Below are 26105 nucleotides of genomic sequence, written 5' to 3' on the forward strand. Positions count from 1 at the left end.
AGTGGTTAATGGATGTTTTTCAGACTGGAGGAAGGTGTTTGTCGTGCAGTTCCCCAGGGGTCAGTGTTGGGACCCTTGCTTTTCCTGATATATATTAATGACCTAGACCTTGGGGTACAGGGCACAATTTCAAAATTTGCACATGATACAAAACTTGGAAGCATTGTGAACTGTGCGGAGGATAGTGTAGAACTTCAAAAGGACATAGACAGGTTAGTGGAATGGGTAGACAAATGGCAGATGAAATTTATTGCAGAGAAGTGTGAAGTGATTCATTTTGGTAGGAAGAATGTGGAAAGACAATATAAATAAAGGATGCAATTCTAAAGGGGGTGCAGGAGCAGAGGGACCTGGGTGTATATGTGCATAAATCATTGAAGGTGGCAGGACAGGCTGAGAGTGCGGTTAATAAAGCATACAGCGTCCTGGGCTTTATTAATAGGGGCATAGTGGGGCAGCACAGTGGCGCAGTGGTTAGCACCGCAGCCTCACAGCTCCAGCGACCCGGGTTCAGTTCTGGGTACTGCCTGTGCGGAGTTTGCAAGTTCTCCCTGTGACCGCGTGGGTTTTCGCCAGGTGCTCCGGTTTCCTCCCACAGCCAAAGACTTGCAAGTTGATAGGTAAATTGGCCATTGTAAATTGCCCCTAGTGTAGGTAGGTGGTAGGAGAATGGTGGGGATGTGGTAGGGAATATGGGATTAATGTAGGATTAGTATAAATGGGTGGTTGTTGGTCGGCACAGACACGTTGGGCCGAAGGGCCTGTTTCAGTGCTGTATTTCTAAATAAAAGTAAGGAAGTTATGTTAAACTTGTAAAGAACACTATACCACTGTAAGTATTGTGTCCAGTTCTGGGCTTTAGGAAAGATGTGAAAGCATTAGAGTGCAGAAAAGATTCACAAGACTGTTTCCGGGGATGAGGAACTTCAGTTACGTGGATAGATTGAAGAGGTAGGAACTGTTCTTCTTGAAGAGAAAGCTGAAAGGAGATTTGATAGAGGTGTTCAAAATCATGAAGGGTCTGGAAAGCGTAGATAGGGAAAAACTCTTCCTTTTTACACGCAGCGAGTGGTTAGGATCTGGAATGTACTAACTGAGAGTGTGGTGGAGGCAGGTTAAATCGAGGCATTCAAGAGAGAATTGGATTGTTATCTGAAAAGGAGGAATGTGCAGGGCTACGGGGAGAAGGTGGGGGAGTAGCAATAGGTAAATTGCTCTTTTGGAGAGCTAGCGCAGACACGACGGGCCGAATGGCCTCCTTCTGTGCTGTAACAATTCTGTGATTCTGTGTTTCTGTGATTCAGTTATTAGCCCAGAACTAAATCAAGCAATGCTTCTTTGCTTTTTGGGCTATAAAAGTACTGATCTTAGAAGCAGTTTGGATGCATTCTAAAAAGCATTTCCCACTTTGACCACATGAATATCTTAATGTAGTCTATCTTGGGATAGTTAAAATTGGCCAATATTCTTGCCCTGCTGTTCTTGCACATTTCTCACTGAACTGTCTGCCTGTAACGCACACCAAGAATTTTACCATTTCTCTTTCCATTTCTTAATTTTATCCAGATGGATTTTGTCTTAACCCAAGGCCCAAGGATTCCCTTATATCCCGGTGTCATGGTAGATACCTTCACTAACAATGCCACTTTGTCACTTTTTCCTGCTCCTTTTCTCTCCTGAAATTGTTATCGCCAGGTCCAAACCGGAACTGTCTTTCCATTACAGTTTTCATATCATCCTTCTATAGTTATTAATGCTTACTCTCCTGATTTGTTTTGACTGTTTTGTTCATACCACTCGGCTGGCACAATAGTGGTAATGTCACTGGACTAATAATCCAGAGGCCCAGGCTAATGCTGTGGAAACACAGGTTCAAATCCCACCATGGCAGCTGGTGGAATTTAGATTCAATTAATAAATTTTTAAAAAGCTGGAATTAAAACCTCGTCTCAGTACCTTCTCCCCTATGTTCCACAGTCCTGACAGATATCCTTAATGAGTATACTCAATATATCATTTTGACCCATTCCATCAGAAGGTTGTGGGTCAGTCCATTGCGTACCAAACAAACATATAATATGGTGATCAGCGGTGGGATCAAGAACAAATGAAGTTCTTACCATCCTACACCCAGAAGAAGAATCTGCCAAAAAAACTGCAGAGCTCGAGAAGAGGCTGAGAGAAGCTCTGCAGCTGTGGTGGAAGACAGGCTACTCCACAAAACAGAAGCTTGGTTGTCTGCAAATAAATTCCAGTGATAGGGTGAGTTACAGTGCCAACGGTTGAGGAGTTGCATTAAAAGCCTTTGAAGGACTTAGAGTAATTTTCTGAAGGCATCATGCTAGAAATAAATGGCAAAAAACCCAATCCTTCACTCAGGGAACATGAGGGTAAAGAGCGGAAACCCCCCAGAAAAATGCATGAACTGTCGAAAAGTGTGGCAAACTCCTGAACACAGCAGGGGCACTCCAGTTGCAACCAACCTGAAGAGAAACAAGTAAATTGAAGTTCTCAAAGAAAGGGGAAAACCCTAGAACAGCCTATTAAAATAGCAGGGAATTCTCAAACAGCTGTGCCAACTCCATTAAAGCAAGCGAGCCTGAAAAAACAAAGCAAAATTCTCAAGCTAGGGAGAAATCCTAGACCAGCCTATTAAAAACAGCAGGGAACACTCGAGAGCACCTGTGACACTCTATTAAAGCAAGCTAGCCTGAAAAAAACAAGAGTTTCTTAGAGGGGAACACTCTAAAAAAGTCTATAAAATAAAGCAACATGCATCAAAAATTGGGAATGCCGGAGAGTTTCCAAAATCAAGAGGGACCCAATCAGATTCAAAACTGGGTTTTATGGAGGAAAAGATTTCTCAGATGCAGAATTGCATTTAAGTTAGACAGACAGTCTGAAGCAGAGCCAATGAACACACTGATGTATTCTCTTGGGGCTACAGCTGATGTGATTGCCAGACAAGGTCTTAATGAGGCATCGGTCAAATTCAATGAAGTTTTAAAAGCTTTTGATTCTTATTTTAACTTGTGGAGCAATGATATCTTAGAAAGAGCACGATTCAACAAAAAGGTCCCAAAAGCAGGCGAAACAGTCGATGCGTTTATCAATGACCTTTACAGGCTTGCAGAGGGATGTGAGTATGGAGACCTTAAAACAGACTTGATAAGAGATCATACATTGTGGGTGTTGCTGATGAATCCATTTCAGATTTTTTGCAGTCTAAAGAAGACCGCACTCTGGATGAAGCTATTCAGCAGTTGAGGCAAGCTGAAGTCCAGAAGAACAAAAGAGCAATCCTGTGAGGTGAAGAAAGAAACCTTCTGTAACTGTTCATTTCCTTCACCAGAGGGCTTAAAAAGAGACACCAGGAAAAAAGGTACACTGGTGGGGTGGTGGGGGGTGGGGAAGCGAAAGATGCCATTAAACCCAGCCAGTGATGTGGCACCAAAAGTATCCACAGGTGCAAACAGTGTCCTGCAAATCGAGCAGAATGCTTTTATTGTAGAAAAATAGGGCATTTCAGTAAAATGTGCCAAAATAAAATCTTGACTACCTCAAGTTCTAAAGAAATAGCATTCAAGAATAGAGTGGTTAATAAAGTTAAACAACCTCCTGCAGCAGAGCAATCGAAACATTTTCTTGGTGAGATCAATGATCTGAATCAGGCATTTTGGTCTGCAGACATATATATGTCAACAGACATATCACTAATTTCAAACTTGACACCGGAACAAGTGCAATGGTCTTATCAGACAAAGAGGCGTGGCTATCCACACACTTTCTGCAACCAACGGAAACTCAGTTACATTGCCTAGAAAGGGTTGAACTTGAAGTACAGGGGAAGTTACAGGTAACACTTCAGTCCAAGGAGACATTATTAGAAACACTGTAAGTTCCAAGCAATCAGGAGTTCTTACTCTTAATTAGAAGAGTTTGTATTGAACTTCATCTTCGAGAGAAAGTAGAAGAAATCAAACAAGAATCCAGGAGTCACTTTCAAGAGGAATTCCTGAAATTGTTCACTGGTCTAGGGCGACAGAGCCAGGACAGAGGGAGAGCCCCCCCACTCCCACTCCCCCCACCGACCCCGGCCTGAGCACTATGGAAAGTCCGGATTCAGTTAGACAGCCTGCCCAGCGGAGAGAGAACCCACACAACACAGCACAACCCAGCATGCTGCTCAAAGACTACCAGAGTGAGAAAGAAAAATTCAGCAAGTTCCTGCAGGAGTTCTACATGGACAGAGAACCTGGGAAAAGCAAGTCCAACAAATTCATTAGGCGCAGAGGCAAAATGAAGAATGCATCTATGTCCGCCAATATTGCGAGTAAGGTTGGCCACAACAGAGGCCCAAGGGTAAGAGGATGAAAATCTTCTTCAAACACAGAAGACACTTTACCATAGTGGATGATTTGCTGGTATATGATGAGAGATTGGTGATTCCAGAGTCACTCCAATTAGATATCTTGGAGAAAATACACTAGGGTCATATGGGCATAACTAAATGTAGAGCATGGGCTCAGACGTCCGTGTAGTGGCCAAGAATCTCCAAGGATATCGAAGAACTGATTATGAATTGTGACATATGTGCAGTTCACAGACAGAATCAGAGAGAATTGATAGATTTCTGGAGAAACTGACATCAATTGATATGGGGATAGTGGGGAAAAATGGCACTGAGGTACATGATCAGCCATGATCTGTCTGAAAGGCGGAGCATGCTTGACAGGCCAAATGGCATTTTCCTGTTCCTACTTCCTATGTTCCTCTGTTTCTATCAATTTCTGTCTTGAACATGCTCAATGATTGAGCTTCCACAGCCCTCTGGGTAGAGAATTCCAAAGATTCACCACCTTCTGAGTGAAGAAATTCCTCCTCATCTCATTCTTAAGTGGCCTACCCCTTATTCTGAGACTATGTCCCCTGGTTCTAGACAGAGGAAACATCCTATCCGCATCTACCCTGTCACGCCCTGTAAGAATTTTATAAGTTTCAATGAGATCAACTCTCATTCTTCAAAACACAAGAGAATACAGGCCCAGTTTCTGCAATCTCTCCTCATAAGACAATTCTACCATCCCAGGGATTGGTCTGGTGAACCTCTGTTGCATTCTCTGTATGGCAAGTATTTCTTCCTTAGATAAGGAGACCAAAACTGTACACAATACTCCAGGTGAGGTCTCACCAAAACTTGATACAATTGCAGCAAGACATCTTTAGTCCTGTACTCAAATCCCCTTGCAATGAAGGCTAACATACCATTTGCCATCCTAATTGCTTGCTGCACCTGCATACTAGCTGTTAGTGACTCATGAATAAGGACACCCTGGTCTCTTTGGACATCAACACTTCTCAACCTCTCACCACTTAAGAAATGCTGCAATTGTATAAAGTTTTGGTGAGACCTCACCTGGAGTATTGTGTACAGTTTTGGTCTCCTTATCTAAGGAGGCAGAGGGTGGTAGTGGAGGGTTGTTTTTCCGATTGGAGGCAGGTGACCAGTGGTGTGCCGCTGGGCCCTCTGTTGTTTGTCATATATATTAATAACTTGGATGTGAATGGAGGGGCTATGATTAGTAAGTTTGCAGATGACACCAAAATTGGTGGTATAGTGGAAAGTGAAGAAGGTTGTCTAAGGTTACAACAGGATATAGATAAACTGGGAAAGCGGACAAGGGATTGGCAAATTAAATTTAACGCAGACAAGTGTGAAGTGTCGCATTTTGGGAAGTTAAACCAGGGTAGGACATATACAGTGAATGGCAGGGCCCTGGGAAGTGTTGTTGAGCAGAGAGACCTTGGGGTGCAAGTACATAGTTCCCTGAAAGTGGCAACACAGGTAGACAGGGTGGTGAAGAAGGCGTATGGCATGCTTGTCTTCATTGGCCGAAGCATTGAGTACAAGAGTTGGGACGTCATGTTACAGTTGTACATGACGTTGGTTAGGCCGCATTTGGAGTACTGTGTGCAGTTCTGGTCACCGCACTACAGGAAAGATGTGATTAAGCTAGAGAGGGTGCAGAAAAGATTCACAAGGATGTTGCCTGGTTTGGAGGGCTTGGGTTATAAAGAGAGATTGGATAGGCTGGGTCTATTTTCCCTGGAGCGAAGGAGGCTGAGAGGGGACATGATAGAGGTATATAAAATTATGAGAGGCATAGATAGGGTAGATAGCCAGAGTCTGTTTCCCATGGTAGGGGTGACTAAAACTAGAGGGCATAGATTTAATGTGAGAGGGAGGAGGTTGAAAGGGGATCAAAGGGGTAAATTTTTCACACAAAGAATAGTAGGTATCTGGAATGAGCAGCCTGAGGAGATGGTGGAGGCAGGAACAGTAGAGACATTTAAGAGGCATCTGGACAGGTACTTGAATGAGCAAGGCATAGAGGGATATGGAATTAATGCAGGCAGGTGGGATTAGTATAGATAGGCATTATAGTCGGCATGGATGCGGTGGGCCGAAGGGCCTGTTTCTATGCTGCACGACTCTATGACTCTAAATGGCCTACTCCTGCTCCTATTTTCTTTGTTCCTATGTTCTTAATTTTGACCCAATTCCCAACTAGACCGTGGGAATTGTTGGCGATCTATTTTACTTTGATGGAAGATCCTATCTAATTACAGCCTCTCAAGATGGTTCGAGGTTAAACGGATGTGCACAACAACAATTGAAGTAGTCAATTGAAGTTTTTGCAATACATGGGATACCTGATCAGATAGCATCCGATAAAGATCCACAATTTGTAAAGAATTACTTTGAAAACTTTGTGGAAATCAGTGGATTTGTTCATCCCCTAGGTATCCACAATCAAATGAAGAAGCTGAGTGAGCAGTCAGAACCATTAAAGCAATGTTGAAGAAAAATCAAGATTTCCAATTAGAACTTCTGACCTACAGAACTACTCCATTATTATGCGGATTAGCACCAACCGAACCCTTAATGGGAAGAAAACTCTGAGCACAACTTCCAATTCTATCCAAGAAATTACTTCCAGGGTTACAAAGCAAGGATTATTAGAGAGTACAAGACAAAGAAAAGTCTTATTGGAAGAAACAAGCCTATAATTATAACAGGAAATAACATACCAGAAACCTACCGAAGTTGTCAGAAGGGCAAAAGGTATGGGTACGAGACCAAAACAGAGGAGTAATTGTCCAGAAAGTGGAGAATCAACAGCGATCTTATTTACTAAGAACTTCAGAAGATATTATAAGAAGGAACAGAAGGAATCTTATTCCTTTACAGCAAAAATGTCAATCAATCATACATTTAGACGAATCAGTTGTTGAACTGGGAATACAGAAAGCACTGAGTACTACAAACCTCAATGAAGGCCGTCCAAGTCAAGACACAAGAAATCAGAGAAAGACAACCAATCTGCCACATCTGATGACAAGAAGACCAGGGAGAGTTATGAAGCTTCCTGACAGATTGAATCTATAAAGTCAGGGACTTGGGGGGAGATGGGGTAGTATGTAAATAAAAAGGTGAGTGTGTGTAAATATATATTTGGATAAAGAGATGTAGTATGAGGGTTTGAAAGGATTAAAAGGGTTAATGTTAAAGAGTATAGAGAATAACTCCTACCATGATGATGTAAGAGATCACATGTGAGAGAGACTCGAAGATAGATGCAGCATGGCTTTTGAAGGAGTCACACAGACTGGTGTGAAGTGTAAATAGTTGTAATAAAGATTAATGTTTAACTACTCCAGACTAAGAATCTCTCTAGCTAGACTAACTAAGGTGGCAGCGTACTGAACAAACATAATACACCATCTTTCAGAAGACATGTTATACCAAGGCCCTGGTTATCTAGTCAGGTGACTGCAGCAAGATCCCATAATAACATTTGAAGAGGAGAGATGTATCCTCATCAACATTTCTTCCTCAATCAACATCACTAAAACAGAATAATGGGTAATTTATCTCATTTGCTGTTTGTGGGACCTTGCTGTGTGCCAATTGGCTGCTGTGTTTACCTAATTATCAATATTGACTACAAAAGTGAAGTAGTTGGAATGTCTTAGACTGTCCTTTTTTTTTTAGAACTTTAGAACATTACAGCGCAGTACAGGCCCTTCGGCCCTCGATGTTGCGCCGACCATCTGACCTACACTATTCCATTTTCATCCATATGTCTATCCAATGACCACTTAAATGCCCTTAAAGTTGGCGAGTCTACTACTGTTGCAGGCAGGGCGTTCCACGCCCCTACTACTCTCTGCGTAAAGAAACTACCTCTGACATCTGTCCTATATCTTTCACCCCTCAACTTAAAGCTATGTCCCCTTGTGTTTGCCATCATCATCCGAGGAAAAAGACTCTCACTAGCCACCCTATCTAACCCTCTGATTATCTTATATGTCTCTATTAAGTCACCTCTCCTCCTCCTTCTCTCTAACGAAAACAACCCCAAGTCCCTCAGCCTTTCCTCGTAAGACCTTCCTTCCATACCAGGCAACATCCTAGTAAATCTCCTCTGCACCCTTTCCAAAGCTTCCACATCCTTCCTATAATGCGGTGACCAGAACTGCACGCAATACTCAAGGTGCGGCCTCACCAGAGTTTTGTACAGCTGCATCATGACCTCGTGGCACCGAAACTCGATCCCCCTACTAATAAAAGCTAACACACCATATGCCTTCTTAACAGCCCTATTAACCTGGGTAGCAACTTTCAGGGATTTATGTACCTGGACACCAAGATCTCTCTGCTCATCTACACTACCAAGAATCTTCCCATTAGCCCAGTACTCTGCATTGCTGTTACTCCTTCCAAAGTGAATCACCTCACACTTTTCCGCATTAAACTCCATTTGCCATCTCTCAGCCCAGCTCTGCAGCCTACCTATGTCCCTCTGTACCCTACAACACCCTTCGACACTATCCACAACTCCACCGACCTTCGTGTCATCCGCAAATTTACTAACCCACCCTTCTACACCCTCATCCAGGTCATTTATAAAAATGACAAACAGTGGCCCCAAAACAGAACCTTGCGGTACACCACTAGTAACTAAACTCCAGGATGAACATTTGCCATCAACCACCACCCTCTGTCTTCTTTCAGCTAGCCAATTTCTGATCCAAAGCTCTAAATCACCTTCAACCCCATACTTCCGTATTTTCTGCAATAGTCCTGGGGATCTGAAAGGTGCTATAAAAAGGCATTTTTTTTCTGTTCCTGAGGACCGTCTTCAAAAAATAGTTTGCTTTTTTTCCCATGGTCTGTCAAATTTGTGACACAATTTCTGTCAAAATAAATCACTGCAACGCAGAACAATGCACAATGCCATCCCAAGAAAAATGAATATGATGTGCCTTTAAAAGGTCCCCTTTTATAAAGTTTCTCACCTTCTAATGAGGAATGAGCAACTCCATGCCACCAGAAACACAAAACCGATGATTGCGACACTAACAGCAACAGCGATATTTTGCAATTCACCCTCACCTGTAGCAAAGAAGAACACAATTAGGCAGCATGCTATTTATAATGGCTTCCAGATATTTATAGACTATCAATGTGTAATCTAGTTCAGTTGAATCTGTCTAAACATACAACACTCAATGATGTGTGTAGATTTAGATAGAGCTCATTTTTCCACAGAGAGTAACTTCCTCCTGCAACAATTAACTGAAATAAAAGGCAGCATGTTACATTTTAGATTCATGTTTGTTCTTTGCCTGAGCTACTAGTGATTGAAAATAACTAAAATAGTTTCTCAGACTGAAGTCTGGACCATCAGTACCAGCTGCTTACTAAGTAAGTTACCACTCCCTTTTGTGGGTTGCTTTATATTTTCATATCCCCTGTTCCCCCACCACCTTTTTCAAGGAAACTCTGTCGGATTGCTCGAAGAGTCCTCGAAGGACTGTCCAAGGATGAATAAAACAGAGTAAAAATTAGTAAGATTCTCAAACAACTCTTTGAAGCTGCCATTCTTCTAGTGATCGATTACCCAATGCAAAAGGTATTTTTAAAATGTACCAATTTCAATCATTTAAGGCATTCATCAAGGTTCGGGTCATGTTGTTAAAATGCATGTTGTCCTGTCAAGCTGGAGATTTATAGATTTTAATAAATTAAAATAACTGGAATATAAGATCACTGAAAACATCTGAAATTACTGACTGTTGCCCTTAACATTTGACTTAGAACGTAAGAAATGGGAGCAGGAGTAGGCCATTCGGCCCCTCAAGCCTGCCCTGCCATTCAATAAGATCATGGCTGATCTGCCCCAGACCTCAACTCCTCTTTCGTGCCAGCTCCTCATAGCCCTCGACTCCCCGATATTTCAAAACTCTATCTACCTCCTCTTTAAATACTTTCAGTGATCTAGCCTCCATAACTCTCTGGGGTAGAGAATTCCAGACATTCACTACCCTCTGAGAGAAGAAATTCCTTTGCATCTCAGTTGTAAATGAGTGTCCCCTTATTCTGTAACTATGTCCCCTAGTTCGAAATTCCCCCACTAGTGGAAACATCTTCTCAACATCTACCCTGTCAAGCCCCCTCAAAATCTTGTACGTTTCAATAAGATCAACCCTCATTCTTCTAAACTCTAATGAATAAAGGCCTAACCTGTTTAGCCGTTCTTGTTAAGTCAACCCCTTCATCCCAGGAATCAGCCTAGTGAATCTCTTTAGAACTGCCTCCAATGCCAGTATATCCTTTCTTAAATATGGGGGCCAAAACTGTACACAGTACTCCAGGTGTGGCCTCACCAACACCCTGTACAGTTGTAACAAGACTTCGTCTTAATTCCTTGATCCCTGGAAGGGATGAAGCATTCAAAAGTCAGACGGTTTGCTAGAAAAACTGATGGAGACAGTTTGTTTAAGTGAAAAGGGATTCTCTTTTACATTTGTCTCCATTATTTTTTCAGTCTCCTGTGATGAATTGAGAGGGTGGATAAGTGATCTACTCCCACGGCTTTGCCAGTGCAGGTATGAAACTAGGCATTGGGAGGTGTGAATTGAAGTTCCCTACCCTAAGTTTTTTTTTAACTTCACAGATTTTTTTTTTAACCGTCTGGTAAGAATTGCCTTAATTCTCTGCTCCACCCACTTTCCTCCATCATCCCCAACCATGGTCTGACCTTAATCAGGGATTCACCAACTGAGGAACTGCCTAAATAGCCTGCACACAATCCCACACTGAGTCAAAATTGATGAGAGGATCTGTGTTAGGACCTTGCAACCTTTGCACGTATTCAGAGCACCAGCACCAGTCATAGTCCCCGAGGGGACCCAGTAGTATGTATTTAGTATCATTGTCTGGCAAAATGTAGGGGCCCTAAACTGAACTTTTGCACGGGGCCCCCCACAAGGCATTCACTCTACCTGGCTGGTGAACAAGAAGCTGCAGCAGAAAGGGAACTCAGAAAAGCAAGGAGATGAGAGTCTGAATCTACAAAAAATACAGTTAATTGTGATATGAATAACACTGTATCTGGTGGTTCTACATCCCCTTGACAAATATACAAATGGTAAATTGTCTCATTTGTGTAACTTTACATCTTGTGGGTACTGAAGAAGCTGTACAACGAAACTCCATGAACCAATTAGATGTAATTAAAACTGTTAGATGAGTATTTGGGGAAATAAATTGATTTTTCAAAATGCTGTATTCATATAACATTAACAGTGTGTTCTTGTAAATATTACCAAATTCTTTTGTGGCAAAAGACACTGCTTGACTTCTGGTTCCTTCTCCTGCCTTAGTAAATCCTGAGATCTGTACAGCATAGACAGTTTTTTGCAAAAGCCCTGTGAGCATGTAACATGTTATAGAAGAGTTCACTGAAATGGCTGCAAAGATACAAAAAGACAAAGTATTAGCAAGATAATGGCCTAGAAAAGCCTGGGCCACTGCAGTGCCAGGATTGGGTCTTTAACCCATCAGTTGTCACCACCACTTAAGCTGCCCAAATCCTGGGGATATGTCATTATCTTATAGGCCGCAGATGCCCATTCCTTGGACATCTGCTGCACAGAGTCTGGAATTTCAGAGTGGCAGCTTAGTACTCTGTTGTGGGGTGAAGTGCAAGGTTCAGTCCAGCCAAACTGGCTGAGTTTTTACAGCAGAGATGAACTTTAATTTAGCTGCCTAATTTTTAACTGCAATTGATTGCTCTTAGATCAATGAGCATTGGAAAATGACATTATGGACCCCACTTACACCTCCTGCAGTCACATATAGCAACAATAGTACAAGAGGAATTGATGGGATGTCAAACAAGGAACATCCTGCCTCCAGTCTTGTCTATTATGGTGATGTCAGGATGGAAGGAGTGGGCAGAAAAAGTATTCAGAAGTCTGCAGCAGGATCAGAAATGGGCAGATATCGGGGGGCGGTGGGGGGGGGGGGGGGGGTGGCTGGGGATGATGGGGTGAGAGATGCTGATTCCACATCAAATTCACCCACCTGCCTCCACCCAGATTGCCTGATTTAGTATCAGAGAATCAGAGAAACTTTGGGGATAAATTTTTATGTTGCCCTCACTGTTAAATGTTATTTGATTTTTCCACAAGCCGTTCGGGTTCCCTGACAATTTTTGTGTTATTGTGTAGATTAAATAAGTAAAATGCATGAATACTAATAGCTCAATATAGTAAGGATAATGCTGGATATTAAGAATCAATTGAAACTTATGTTTTGATCTTACATATAAAAGTGCTTGCAATGGAAGCCTCGTTCAAATAACAGAAAATCCTGTAGCCTTGAAGAAAACCTTGACATTCATCTTCAGGTATCTGATCCCATCTTATCATTGCAGAGGTTTTTGAAATATTGGTGATAATAATATTATTGGGACCAGTTCTTGGTGCTTGGATTGAGAGAGAAATTAAATATACATTTAGTATTTTTATAAATAAATGAATAGCAAGTGATAATGGAAATATAAAAATCATAGATTTTGATTCAACATACTTCCTTCTAATGTGTAGACATCAACTATCCCAATGGTTATCTCAGTATTGTTCACATGCTGCTCTTGTTTTGTTTTTCTGTGTAACATTATTCTGTATCGTTGCTTTGGCTCAAAAGTTCCTGAATAATTGAAAATTGTTGCATGTCATGAACAGTCAGCAATTTCACAAAAATCAAATGACAGAGATCAAATGCAACAGCATTGTAACAGCAGTGTGGTAGCTAGAGCTTTGTTCTTTTAATTCCCTATATGATGGGCTCCTCATTTTAGGCTGTCTATGGAAAGCGCTGAGTGCACTTCCACCTGCGTGGGGAAAGGAATTGGAATTGGAGGATTAGAAAAGTTAGGATGCTGTTACAGAGTGTCAAAGGGAGAATCCAGGAACAGGTTGTTGCAGTGCAGTGGTGATGGAGACTAAAATAAAAACTCTCAATTTATCTCCAAAAACACAAACCCACTTCATCGAAAGCACATGATGTTATCCAGCATCAGAAAGAGTAAGGCAGGATAACGTTTCGGCTGTAACCAAGTCCTGATAACAGGTGACCCTGTAACATCAATCTACATGTTTCTTTCAGATCCTCATTTGCATTTCCAATATGTTGAGCTTTTGGTTTTGGATTTTCAACTCTTGTGTTTCTTTACTTCTCAGCACAGATAACACTGTTCAGTAGCAGACAGAGGGCAGAACTTTCAACTTTGGGCGGGTGTAAAACGGGCACTATCTGATTGGCATCAGATAGACTACGCTTGATTTTCCTTTGAGTGAGATGTATAACAGATATCACCTGTTTTCCGCCATGTTAGTTTGAAAACTCTGGAGACGTTCTTCCAAACTCCCTTTAATTAAAACCACCCCAAGAGAAAGCATCTTATTATCCTCATTAAGCAAATGGATAAAGTTTTGGTGCTACAGAGCAACCTTCAGCAGGGCAGGATTAAGCATTTGCTAACCCACAGCATAGGATGAAACAGTAGCTACCTACATGAAATTCAGTCATCCTATATTTACATTTACCAGCAGAATAGCAGTGACAGGAGCTGCTGGCTGCTCTTGGCTTCTTGTTTTGCTGAGATTCCCAGAACACTTGGTATGCTTAATGAAAATAAAAGGGCACCAGTAAAAATTATAAGCAATGCCGATATTTCTCTGATACCATTAAGTGGAGGCCAAGACTGTTAAAAGAATCATGATTGGTGGGTAGGAAACTTAAATGTTGATGGGATTGTTCAGATCTAAATGCCAGTTTGGAACAGCTACAGTTCCCAGGAGGAGTTCAAATGCTATCTCAGAATAATAGGGCTAAATCGTTTCCATATGCCATATCTGGCACTAAGACCGCCAATTTCCATCTCCGTAACATCACCTGACTCTGCTCCTGCCTCAGCTCATCTGCTGCTGAAACCCTCATCCATGCCTTTGTTACATCTAGATTATTCCAGCATGCAACTGGCTGGCCTCCAACGTTCTATCCTCCGGAAACTTGAGGTCATCCAAAACTCTGCTGTCCATGTCCCAACTTGCAACAAGTTGAAATCATCCATTACCTTTGTGCTCGCTGACCTACATTGGCCTTGATGTTAAAATTCTCATCCTTGTTTTCAAATCCCTCCATAGCCTTGTCCGTCCCTACCTCTGTAACCTCCTTCAGCCCTCCGAGATCCCTGCAAACCTTCCAATTCCGGTCTCTTGCACATCCCCAATTTTAATCACTCCACCTGTGGTGGCCATGCCTTCGGTGCTGTGGCCCTAAACTTTGGAATTCCCTCCCTAAACCTCTCTGCCTCTCTTTTCTCTGATAAGACACTCCGAGAAACCTACATCTTTGACCGAGCTTTTGGTCATCTGTCCTAATATGTGGCTCGGTGTTAAAATTTCTTTGATAACATTCCTGTGAGGTGCCTTTGGATGTTTTACTGATTTAAAGATGCTATATAAATACAAATAGTTGTTGTTTTTCTGTTCGTGTGGATCTAGTGAACAGTTTTAATTTCATTTCTGAATGATGAGATGCCACTCTCCACAAATTGTCCTGGGCGATCAAACCAATATTTCAGACTATTGTATGAGAGGGGAGTAGGAGGAATTTTATTTATTTTGTTTTTTTTTAGTTATTTAGAGATACAGCACTGAAACAGGCCCTCTGGCCCACCGAGTCTGTGCCGACCATCAACCACCCATTTATACTAATCCTACACTAATTCCATATTCCTACCACATCCCCACCTGTCCCTATATTTCCCTACCACCTACCTATACTAGGGGCAATTTATAATGGCCAATTTACCTATCAACCAGCAAGTCTTCGGCCTGTGGGAAGAAACCGGAGCACCCGGAGGAAACCCACGCAGACACAGGGAGAACTTGCAAACTCCACACAGGCAGTACCAAGAATTGAACCCAGGTCGCTGGAGCTGTGAGGCTGCGGTGCTAACCACTGTGCCACTGTGCCGCCCGAATGTCAAATTGAACCCCCTCTTCCAGTCCTGGAAAGATGCCTAGGTGATGTGTGCCTTCAGCTACAAATGTCTGGGTAGGTAATACTCAAAATGACCACAAAGAGGTCAGAGCAACATATCAAAAGTAGTTAACTATACCAGTTAACTTCTTATTAAAGATTACTTTTGCCAACATTTGGTTGACTGCATTCAACAAGAAAGAACAATTAAAAACTTTGATGTCCTAAGCTTTCTGATAGTAATGTTTAGTTTTAGTTGATAGTAGTATTCGGTGAAGAGAATTCCTGAGTAACAAAACTGCAATTTTTGTTTCAGTAGTAAAATTTAAATATGTGATCTAGGTTTGGGTATCAGCTGTGGCTCAGTGGTAGCAGTTTCATGTTTGAGTTAGAGGATTATGGGTTTAAGTTCCACTCCAGGGACTTGAGCATGTAATGCTAAACTGACACTCTAATGCAGTATTGAAGGAGTGCTGCACTGTTGGAAGTGCTGTCTTTCAGTTAACACATTAAACAGAGGCCTTATCTTCCCTCCCTGGTGGGTGTAAAAGATTCCATGGAACTATTTTGAAGAAGAACAGGGGAGTTCTTCATGGTGTTTTTGCTAATATTTATCCTTCAATTAATACCAGTATAACAGATTATCTACCCATTTATCTCATCGTTGCTTGTGGAAACTTGCTGTATGCAAATTGGCTGCCGCGTTGCCCACATTTTAACAGTGACTACACTTCAAAAATGTACTTCATTGTCTCTAAAGCACTTTGGAACATCCTGAGGTTGTGGAAGGAGCTATAAATTTAAGTTCTTCCTTCATCCCGATTCAAATGCTTTCGGCTTGACAATAGTTCTTCTGCCGAACTTGTTGGTTGGGCTGAACATATACTAATTTTAACATATATAAAGGCTTTCTCAGAGTCAATAAACACATTCTGTGGATTTCTGTTTCTATATTATTGTGCTGCATTTGCTTAGGAAACATTTTTTTTCCTGGTAAAAGAGTCCACAGAAGAATCGATACAATGGGAGCACTCAGGAACCTTATGCAGAAATGTGTTCTTCCTGCAACGCAAATGAGAAAACTGTTCATTCACATATTCTGTACAAGATAAACTAATGGATAGTTTGAAGCTTTTCTTATTTTGATGGAATGTTTCCCAGTTCACTTCCATACAGAGAGGAGAATTCACATGGCAGCATGTGTCATATTTCAGTAGCCAGTGTAAAATCAATTCTTTCACAAATCAGTTCTTTCACAATCTGCAGGTCATGCCATCATTGAATTAGATATTGGGCAGTAAAAGACACACTCCAGATTGTAGGGGATCTGAGATCTGCTTCCAAGAATGATCAGTGATCAAGAAGGTGCACCACTAAATCCTGCTGACAGTGACAGCAGCACCATACGTCATGCCTCAGGAATCCATATATATTCCAACTAAATCACTAGCCCAAATGTTATCCCTTGTATGGCATTAACCCTTTATTTTTGGAAAACAGCATATCCTCTAATTTAGCATGACTGCAGGGCACCTACTGGTGTATCAGAAAAAAACAGTCATTAAAAAAAAAACAAATGTTAGTTTCAATTATTCATGTAATGTTTAGACACGCAGGTGGTCTTTGTTAGCAGTGCAAAATGGGTGGTACCAAATCTGCAGCCTTGTTACAACCCAAACATTTTTCTTTTCCATCAGCTTCAACAGAAAATTGAGCCGGTTTTAAAATGAGCTATTGATGCGCGATCACCAAAGACCAATTTCACACGTCTTTCCCATGTCTCCTCCATATGGTTTATGTACTTATCTTGCTGAGAATTATTGCTGTAGCAGTGCTTCAATTGTCTCTTAAATAATTCCAAGGTTTTACCCTCCACTACTTTATACAGAAGTCCATTTCATGTATTGTTCATTCTTTAGGCGGAATCTTGTTGTTCCGCTGCTAAGAGTGGTGGTGGGCGAAAGAAAATGGTGGCCGGCACACACGGGTCGCCTGCCGTCATGCTGCCACAATCTTGCGTCCAGCGACTCATTAATATATGCACGGCAACCGCAACCGCCCCCCTCCATTCAGTTGGCAGGGGTGGCTTCAGCGATGCCGTGATACATGAAAGGCTAATAGTTAAACTCAAAATTGTGGCAATTCAAGATAAATCTTGTGTGTGGATAAGAGTAGAAAACAACGTGTACATGTTAGAGGAGTTATATGGAGTGGGGTGCCCCAGGGATCAGTACAGGGGCTCTCCTGTTTCTAATTTCAGCAATACATGGATTCGAAAATGCAATGAAAATTGGTCAAATCTGCAAATGATACCAAGCTAGAAGGGACATCAAGGACGCAGCTCAGGTATTGCAAAATGACAGCAGTTAAAATTTAATGCAAACAGGTGTAAAGTACTGCAAACAAGAAGGAAAAATAGGCAACACATATATAGAACATAGAACATTACAGCGCAGTACAGGCCCTTCAGCCCTCGATGTTGCGCCGACCTGTGAAACCATCTGACCTACACTATTCCATTTTCATCCATCTGTCTATCCAATGACCACTTAAATACCCTTAAAGTTGGCGAGTCTACTACTGTTGCAGGCAGGGCGTTCCACGCCCCTACTACTCTCTGAGTAAAGAAACTACCTCTGACATCTGTCCTATATCTATCACCCCTCAACTTAAAGCTATGTCCCCTCGTGTTTGCCATCACCATCCGAGGAAAAAGACTCTCACTATCCACCCTATCTAACCCTCTGATTATCTTATATGTCTCTATTAAGTCACCTCTCCTCCTTCTCTCTAACGAAAACAACCTCAAGTCCCTCAGCCTTTCCTCATAAGACCTTCCCTCCATACCAGGCAACATCCTAGTAAATCTCCTCTGCACTCTTTCCAAAGCTTCCACATCCTTCCTATAATGCGGTGACCAGAACTGCACGCAATACTCCAGGTGCGGCTGCACCAGAGTTTTGTACAGCTGCAGCATGACCTCGTGGCTCCAAAACTCGATCCCCCTACTAATAAAAGCTAATACACCATATGCCTTCTTAACAGCCCTATTAACCTGGGTGGCAACTTTCAGGGATTTATGTACCTGGACACCAAGATCTCTCTGCTCATCTACACTACCAAGAATTATATTCCATAAATGGTCTTCCAATAGCTTAGGATGAAGTTGAAAGGTACCTAGGAATCGTAGTGGATTCAGCACGAAACATTTCCAAATACAGCAAAACAGCAATCAACAAAGCTAATACAATGCTGAATTGCGCAGCCAAAATATTGCAGTGTAAGTCAGAGAAAGGCACATGTCCAAACTGTATAGCAAAATTGACCACAGCTTGACTACTGTTCAATTCTGATCACAAAGTCATAGAGGAAACATTCTTGAGGCAGTACAGAGAAGAGGCATGAGACTGATCCCTAGGACGGGATCTTGTTCTCCTCCCGACGGTGGATTCCGTGGTGGGGTGGGGGCAGAAGATCAGAGCGGCAGCAGCACTCCACGGAGCCCAAGGACCTCCAAGGAGCTGGCACAATTAATAAAAGACACTCAGCCCTGCAGACAGTTTCAAAGATGCAGAGCTTGCCCTTACTCCCCTCCCCTGTGCAATACATGCAGAGTTCACTCCTTCCACCCCCTTTGACGACAGAGCAATGCAGAGTTCACCCCTTCCACCCCACCTTGCTGATACAAGATTAATGGATGCAGAGTTCCAAACCCCCGCCACCCCCCTCATTTCTGGCTACTTAAACTTAATGCAGATGTCCGAGTTCGCTGGAAAAACAAATAAGGGCAGGCACCGAGGACTCTCGCCTCGGTGGCGCCAGCTGTTCAAGGATGGGACGTGAGTGCCACACATCGAGCTGAAGAATGGAAATGGCTGGAAGGATCGCGGCGAATGCCAATAAAATGTATGTAAACAGGTAATTTCAATACTTAAAGCATGCAGAGTGGTGGAGGTGACACCACAGAGCTTCCTTGCCGCCGAGACGATTGAGCCTGGCAATCCTTCTAGTTTGGTATCATTTGCAGATTTGACCAATTTTCATTGCATTTCCAAATCCATGTATTGCTGAAATTAGAAACAGGAGAGCCCCTGTACTGATCCCTAGGGCACCCCACTCCATATAACTCCTCTAACATGTACACGTTGTTTTCTACTCTTATCCACACACAAAATTTATCTTGAATTGCCACAATTTTGAGTTTAACTATTAGCCTTTCATGTAAGATGCTTTTTTGGAAATCTTGGTACACAACATTGTAGAGTTTTCCACAGTTCACTTGGGATGTCAGTTCCTCAAAGAAACCCAAGGGGATAGTCAGACAGGATCCACCCTTCTGAATTCAAGTTGGCAGCTATTTATAAGGTTACTACTGTGCAAACGATCCTTGAATTTATTCTTGATTGAAGTAAAATTAACGGATAGGTTTGTAGTTGTTTGCTTTGCCACCCTTATTGAAAATGAGCACCATATTAGCCTGTTTCTAATCTACCGGGACCTCCCCTGCATCCAGTGACTTCCTTTTAATGACTGTCAATGACTCTCAAATTTCCTCCCCAGTCTCTCTTAATATTCTGGGATAAATACCACGATGGTGAATTTTCTTGGGGCTCCTCTCATTCCACTGCAGAGCAGAGAATTCTGAAGGAAATTTACCCCCCTGTATCCCTGGGGATTTATTTTCTTTCATTCCATAAATAAGAAAGACTTGCATTTAATATAGCACTTTTCACAACCACTGGATGTCTCAAAGCACTTTACAGCCAATGAAGTACTTTTGAAGTGTAGTCACTGTTGTAATGTAGGGAACGCGGCAGTCAATTTGCACACAGCAAGCTCCCAGAAACAGCAGTGTAATAATGAGCAGATAATCTGTTTTTGTGATGTTGATTGAGGAATAAATATTGGCCAGGACACCAATTTGACTCGACTCTGAAAAATACAATGCTGCCATGTACTCCTGCTTTGTGTCCTGATGACTCAATCGCTTTACGCTGCCCTGTGTTCTTCAGAATACATTACCCAGTTATTTGCATATTTAATCATTTTGGAATAAGGGATATTCATGATTTTTGAATCAATTCAATTACAAAACTGGCCGGTTGTTCGTGTTAAGGCTGCTAAATTAATTTAGTTCAGGCAGTCTTGATCTCTATTATTATGACAAAGCCAAGCTACTAAGCTATGTTACTCAATTCCTCCTGGTTACTTAACATGCCTTTATTGATCTGAGAGAAATGAACGTGACAAACAATAGTGTCCTGTTGAGGCAATATAGAATTCTTTGAGATCGAGGCAACAAACTGACTGACACCCTTGCAACTGACTAGAAATGCGATTTATTCTGCTGCACAATACAAAGTTCCATTTCTTGGCACTGTTATCTCTAACATTGATGAGCACAGACATAAAAACAATAAAAAAAACCTGAACCCATGTAAATATTTGGCAAGAAGTTCAATGTCAGCTTCCAAAATAATCATTGTGTTGATAAAATTGTGAGAATGGAAATAAAAAGCTCGCTCACCTTTCAGAATGTAATTCTGAAGTCCCTTTTTTATTTTTTCTGAGCGTTCAACATGTGTTTCATTCCCAATGATAGGACCCCAATCAACAATGTATTTTTTTAACTTGTTATTGGTCTTGGACTTCCAGCTTATTAAAATACTGTCATTCCCAAGTGAAGTGGCATTTATCTTGTTTCTTAGACCTGCATTAAGTTGAAATGTTACATTTTAGGTACAAAGATCATGCATTTGATAACTTTTCAGAATGAGATGAATTAAATGCATATAAAGATACACTTACTCATTAGATTAAGAGGCGAGATTACCATTTCATTTGCAGGTGAAGACCCAGCTGAATTGTAAGCTAGCACTCGGAATTTGAAAGGTGCTTGTGAAAGGATGAAGATACACTTTCTGTTGACTGTTTTAAATGATTGGATAATATTACTTTGGTTTGCAAGTAGCCTTTCAATTGTAATATTGTATTCATGCACTGTTGCATTGATGGCTGTGGCTGGATTCTGAAAGAAAACCCTCTTCATGAAAAAAGTTGACAGGAGTTTCTTGAACAAACTGAACAACTTCATATCTTAAGAAGTAACAATTAAACAAGGTCCATCATTGACCTGGGGAGAAAAGAATGTGGCAAACAGAAGTCTCCTGTTGGGGCGGTATAGATTATTATTGTAGTCTATATGTAAGTTTCAATGCCCAACATCCGGACCCAACAAACATAGTTTGTACTGTTTCATTGTAAAATTTACCTGTTTCACTTTCCTTATATTCTTATTCATGTGTACTTTATTAACATCAATTGTCACAAATGTAGAAAAGTGCATTTTGAACCAAACAGCACACAATAGGTCTTTACCACACATAACTTGTACATTTCAGTACTTATTTCTGAAGTGTTTGCTTTTTCATTGTCCCAACTTAATATCAATCTGGCTTCCAAAGCTGCATGTTTTATTTTTGCTGTAGATGCCATATTTCATGCTCACACTTCCAGTAGTTTCCTTACTGGTCCTGATGTGAAAACCTGCAGTATGGTATCACATCGTCTCACTACACTGATTGGTAGGGTCTTCCCCTGATGAATTCCTAACCACAGTCAGGTGATCAGAGTAAATGCCAGTTATCCAAAGAGAAGGAAAACTGGAGAGTGATTTAACTCATGCTGCTTGAACACACCTTCATGTTGCTGGTCGAAGTGTACATTGGTACAGGCCTGGTACTAGATCACCTCTTACAGTCACTACCAGCAATATAATGAGACTGAGCAAAGTAGTGAAAATAAAATATATCAAAAGGAGGAAAAGCTTGAATAATGTACTTTTCATGGTATCGTAATAATTATATGGCTCTATGGATGAAATTAAAAGAAGGGCTAGATAATGGGCAGAATTTTATGTGGACTTCGGGGGACGGGAACGGAGGTGGAGGGGCATTAAATTGAGACGGGATTTGCCAGACCAGAAGTCTGCCGTCATGACATCCCATCACAATTCTATCGATGGCGGCAAACATAGAGGGCGAAGAGCAGACATCAATGTGACGAGCATACAATTAAGGTACTTAAGAGGTCTATTGAAAGCAATTTTATTCTGGCCCTCAGGAATTATGGGCCTTCAGAGCCTTGTCTGGTTGACAGAGGCGACATGGAGGTGGGAGCTCATTGCTGGCTGCAAAGGGAGGCCATCGGGAGAAGCAACATTGACTGTGGAGAAGGGGGAGCATCAGACATCATGTGAGGAGTGGGGCCAAAGGTGCCTGCACTGCGGGGGTGCCATAATGGGGGTAGCAGGCAAGTGCCACATCGTCAGAGGTGACAAGTGGGGAGGAGGGAGGGAACAGGGGTGCCGTTGGCAGTGAACGCTTTGAACTTAGGGGAGGGCACCTGTTATGGGCCTCATTCATCCAGGCCGGGGACTCCATTGAAAAGGAGGTGCAGTAGAGGGGGAGGGAGGTCCAGGCTCTGGCAGTGACACCACAACGACCTGTGAGCCCACAGGAGGTCCTCCCCTCCCAACATAGCAAACATCCCTACGTTGGAGATCCCTGTAGGCACTGGATGCCTCATGAGCAGCAGGGCTCTATTACTGCAGAAGCACCCTTGTGCTCCTTACTCACCAACTTGGGAAGGTGCCCCTGTCTCTCCATCCGCAACATACTGTCCATCCTGTGGCCATGACAGCTCCATGGCCTCCTCCTCCATCGGGCTCAGGACACTGAGAATTAGCAGTCCACCACCGTTCTTGGCCCGATCTCTGTCATTATGTGCAATCTTCTCCTGCAGACACAATGATGAATGTTGTTGATCTTCCAGAGGGTACAAGCCCAAGATATATGCTGGTGGTAGTCCAGCAGTTACTGATGGTGGCACATAGATGTCTCCTGCATGCAGTCTCCAAAGACAGCCTTTCAGTGCCATTTAGCCATGCCTCAGGCAGCTTGTCTGCATGCCCTGACCCTTTGCTCACGCCTGGGTGGGCACTCCCTCTCCACGCAATGCATCCTCCTTCTCTGACAAATGTAAGGCCCAAGAGGTCAAGGGTTTATGAGATACTTTCATTGCCCAGATGAGGTCATTGAGCCACTTGCGGCATTGGATCCAGGTCCTTGGTGTGACCTCATGGCTGCTGACCTCCTCTGCGATCTGCAGCCAGGCTTGCTTGGTCAGCTGCCCAGCTCTTCTCCTCCCGTCACTAGGGTAGAGTATCTCCCACCTTTCCCTAGCAGCCTGTAATAGAACATGAAGGGAGACAAAGCTAAAGTGTGGGGCCACCCAGGGTCTTCCTTATGCCATCGTTCTGCAGCCTTTCTCCCCTGAAGAAGTCCTTATATTTAGCAATGAAACTTTGGACTAAACTTAGTTGAGCCAGTGGAGATCCTGACGATGAGCCAAAAAAGCGAGGGGAACCCCACCTCGGCGCCTCGGAGCCCCCCCGCTCGGCACAATTCAATGGCGCTCCAGCCTGCCTCCCAGAGCTGTCTGCCAATCAGAGGGCCCAGCAGCTCAATAGTATTGGCAGTGCCACTGGGAGCAGTGGCCACTACTGGTACTTCGCCCAGCCTGGCATCGGGCCCAGCGCGGCATCGGGCCCAGCGCCAGAACCCCAGACCCCAGGTAAGTGAGGCGGGGTCACCAGGGCCAGTCCAGCAAGCCTCAGTGAGGGGGCGAAGGGTAGTCTTTGAGGGCGAGGGTGTGGTTAGTGGAGGGGTGGCCTTTGCCTCTGGAACCCTCTGGGGGCCCATGGAGGAGGCCACCCCCAAGACTGCAGGGAGGCCACCTTGTTTTAGTAGGTGATCGCCCGCATGGCGGAGGCCCCCACCAACACTCCCCCCACCCCCCACAACTGCCACTGATTTAATTCCAGTGGCAGCGGGAAGAGGCCCTTAAGTGGCTAGTGATTGGCCACTTAACGGCTTCAATTGGCGTCTGGGTGGAAAGGCCGTCTTTGGCCTTTCTCTCCCCAGACTTAATTGCAGAGTGATGGGAAGGTGAGGGGCCTTCTGCCCCATACACCTTGCATTGAAATTCTGTGGGCCTCCTAAATCCTGTTTCCCGGAGGCCCATTAAATTCCGCCCATTGAATGCAGGGCTGGCAGCCCTTTAAATATAAAAATAATATACGTCACACACACTGTTCCTCACTGAGGTTGAGGTAAGAGAATTGCTCCCTGAAGAGCTTGGCCTCCTGCTGAGAGGCCTTCTCCCTGTCCCCTACTTTCCTCTTCAAGCAGCTTGTCTTCCTCTGTGTTGCCTCTGCCCATGCTGCAGGCTAAGAGAGATGCAGAGTGCAGTGTAGAATTACCAGAATGATACCTGAACTCTAAGGGTTAAATTACAAGGAGAGATTACACAAACTATGGATGTAGTCCCTAGAATTTAGAAGGTTAAAGGGTGGCCTGATCGAGCTTTTCAATGTTAATGGGAACTGACAGGATAGATGACTATTTCTGCAGGTTCGGGAGTCCAGAACTTGGGGGCATAGCCTAATAATTAGAGTCAGACCTTTCAGGAGTGAAATTAGGAAACACTTCTACACACAAAGGATGGTAGAAGTTTGGAACACTCTTCCAGATCAATTATTAATTTTAAAACTTTGGATAGATTTTTGTTAACCAAGGGTATTGAGGGATATGGGGTAAAGGCCGATATATGGAGTTCGGTCACAGATCAGCCATGATGTCATTGAATGGTGGAACAGGCTCAAGGTGCTAAATGCTCCAACCAAGTTACTAAGTTCCTTTGAGCGCTGCACTGCTGGAGATGCCGTCTTTTGGATGAGAATTTAAACCGAGGCCCCATCTGCCCTCTTAGTTGTATGTAAAAGATCCCACAGCACTATTTTGAAGAAGAGCAAGGGGGATATCACCGATGTCCTGGCCAATATTTATCCCTCAATCAACATCACTAAAAGATTATCTGGTCATTATCACATTGCTGTATGTGGGAGCTTGCTGTGCGGAAAGCGGCTGCCGCATTTCCTACATTACAACAGTGACTACACTTTAAAAGTACTTCATTGGCTGTAAAGGGATTTGTGGTTGTGAAAGGTGCTTTACAAAGGTCCTTTATCCTGGCACTGTGGAGGCAAGATGTCCTTCAGTGCTCCCAGTGACGACTGCAAATCAGGCCAATTGTTCTCTGTGACTCTCATTTCCCTATCGTAACCACTTCCTCCAAGATGCCATGGCATTATTCATATGTTCATAATTTCTCTTTTCTCTGCCTGTGCCCTTCTTCTCATCATAGGCGTTAATATATACCAACTGGACATGTCCACTCTCACTGGGTTTTCCTGTATTCGTTCATCCTGTTCACACAGTGACAGGCACCAACTTCCTCTCCTCTGCTTCACTCTTCATCTGTATCTGTTAATTGAAAACTTTCTGGAATACACTGTTCATAAATATTTACTCCCCATATATACTGCAGAGTGTAGCCAGCTGATGGTTGAGCTGGGCCTATTAATATTTCCTACAGCCAACAATAACAAATACACAATAATACAATACAATAAATAGAGCTGTCCCTGTACCGAAGCTTGAAAATATTACATACATACCTCCCACTGTATAGTAATGATGCGTTTCCCAGGATTCTGCATTAACTTTGTCACAGGCGTCCGGATCTGTGGCATGTCTATAAGCTCTGTGATAAAGCAGAAACAATAACTGTTTTTCAACCT

General features: G+C 42.8%; 1 protein-coding gene across 1 annotated transcript in view; it reads right to left on the reverse strand.

The window, feature by feature from the left end:
- Positions 1-26105, reverse strand: part of LOC137368655 (interleukin-6 receptor subunit beta) — a 98118-nt gene that overhangs the window by 13577 nt on the left and 58436 nt on the right. The window contains exons 7-13 of the mRNA XM_068028792.1: positions 25983-26068; positions 21212-21431; positions 20931-21113; positions 12944-13063; positions 12678-12839; positions 11677-11820; positions 9364-9460 (exon numbers count right to left, since the gene is read on the reverse strand). Of these exons, the coding sequence (XP_067884893.1) occupies positions 9364-9460; positions 11677-11820; positions 12678-12839; positions 12944-13063; positions 20931-21113; positions 21212-21431; positions 25983-26068 (1012 nt within the window). The remainder of the gene's footprint in view (positions 1-9363; positions 9461-11676; positions 11821-12677; positions 12840-12943; positions 13064-20930; positions 21114-21211; positions 21432-25982; positions 26069-26105) is intronic.

The sequence above is a fragment of the Heterodontus francisci genome, chromosome 4 (genome assembly GCF_036365525.1).
Source record: "Heterodontus francisci isolate sHetFra1 chromosome 4, sHetFra1.hap1, whole genome shotgun sequence".
Lineage (NCBI taxonomy): Eukaryota > Metazoa > Chordata > Chondrichthyes > Heterodontiformes > Heterodontidae > Heterodontus > Heterodontus francisci.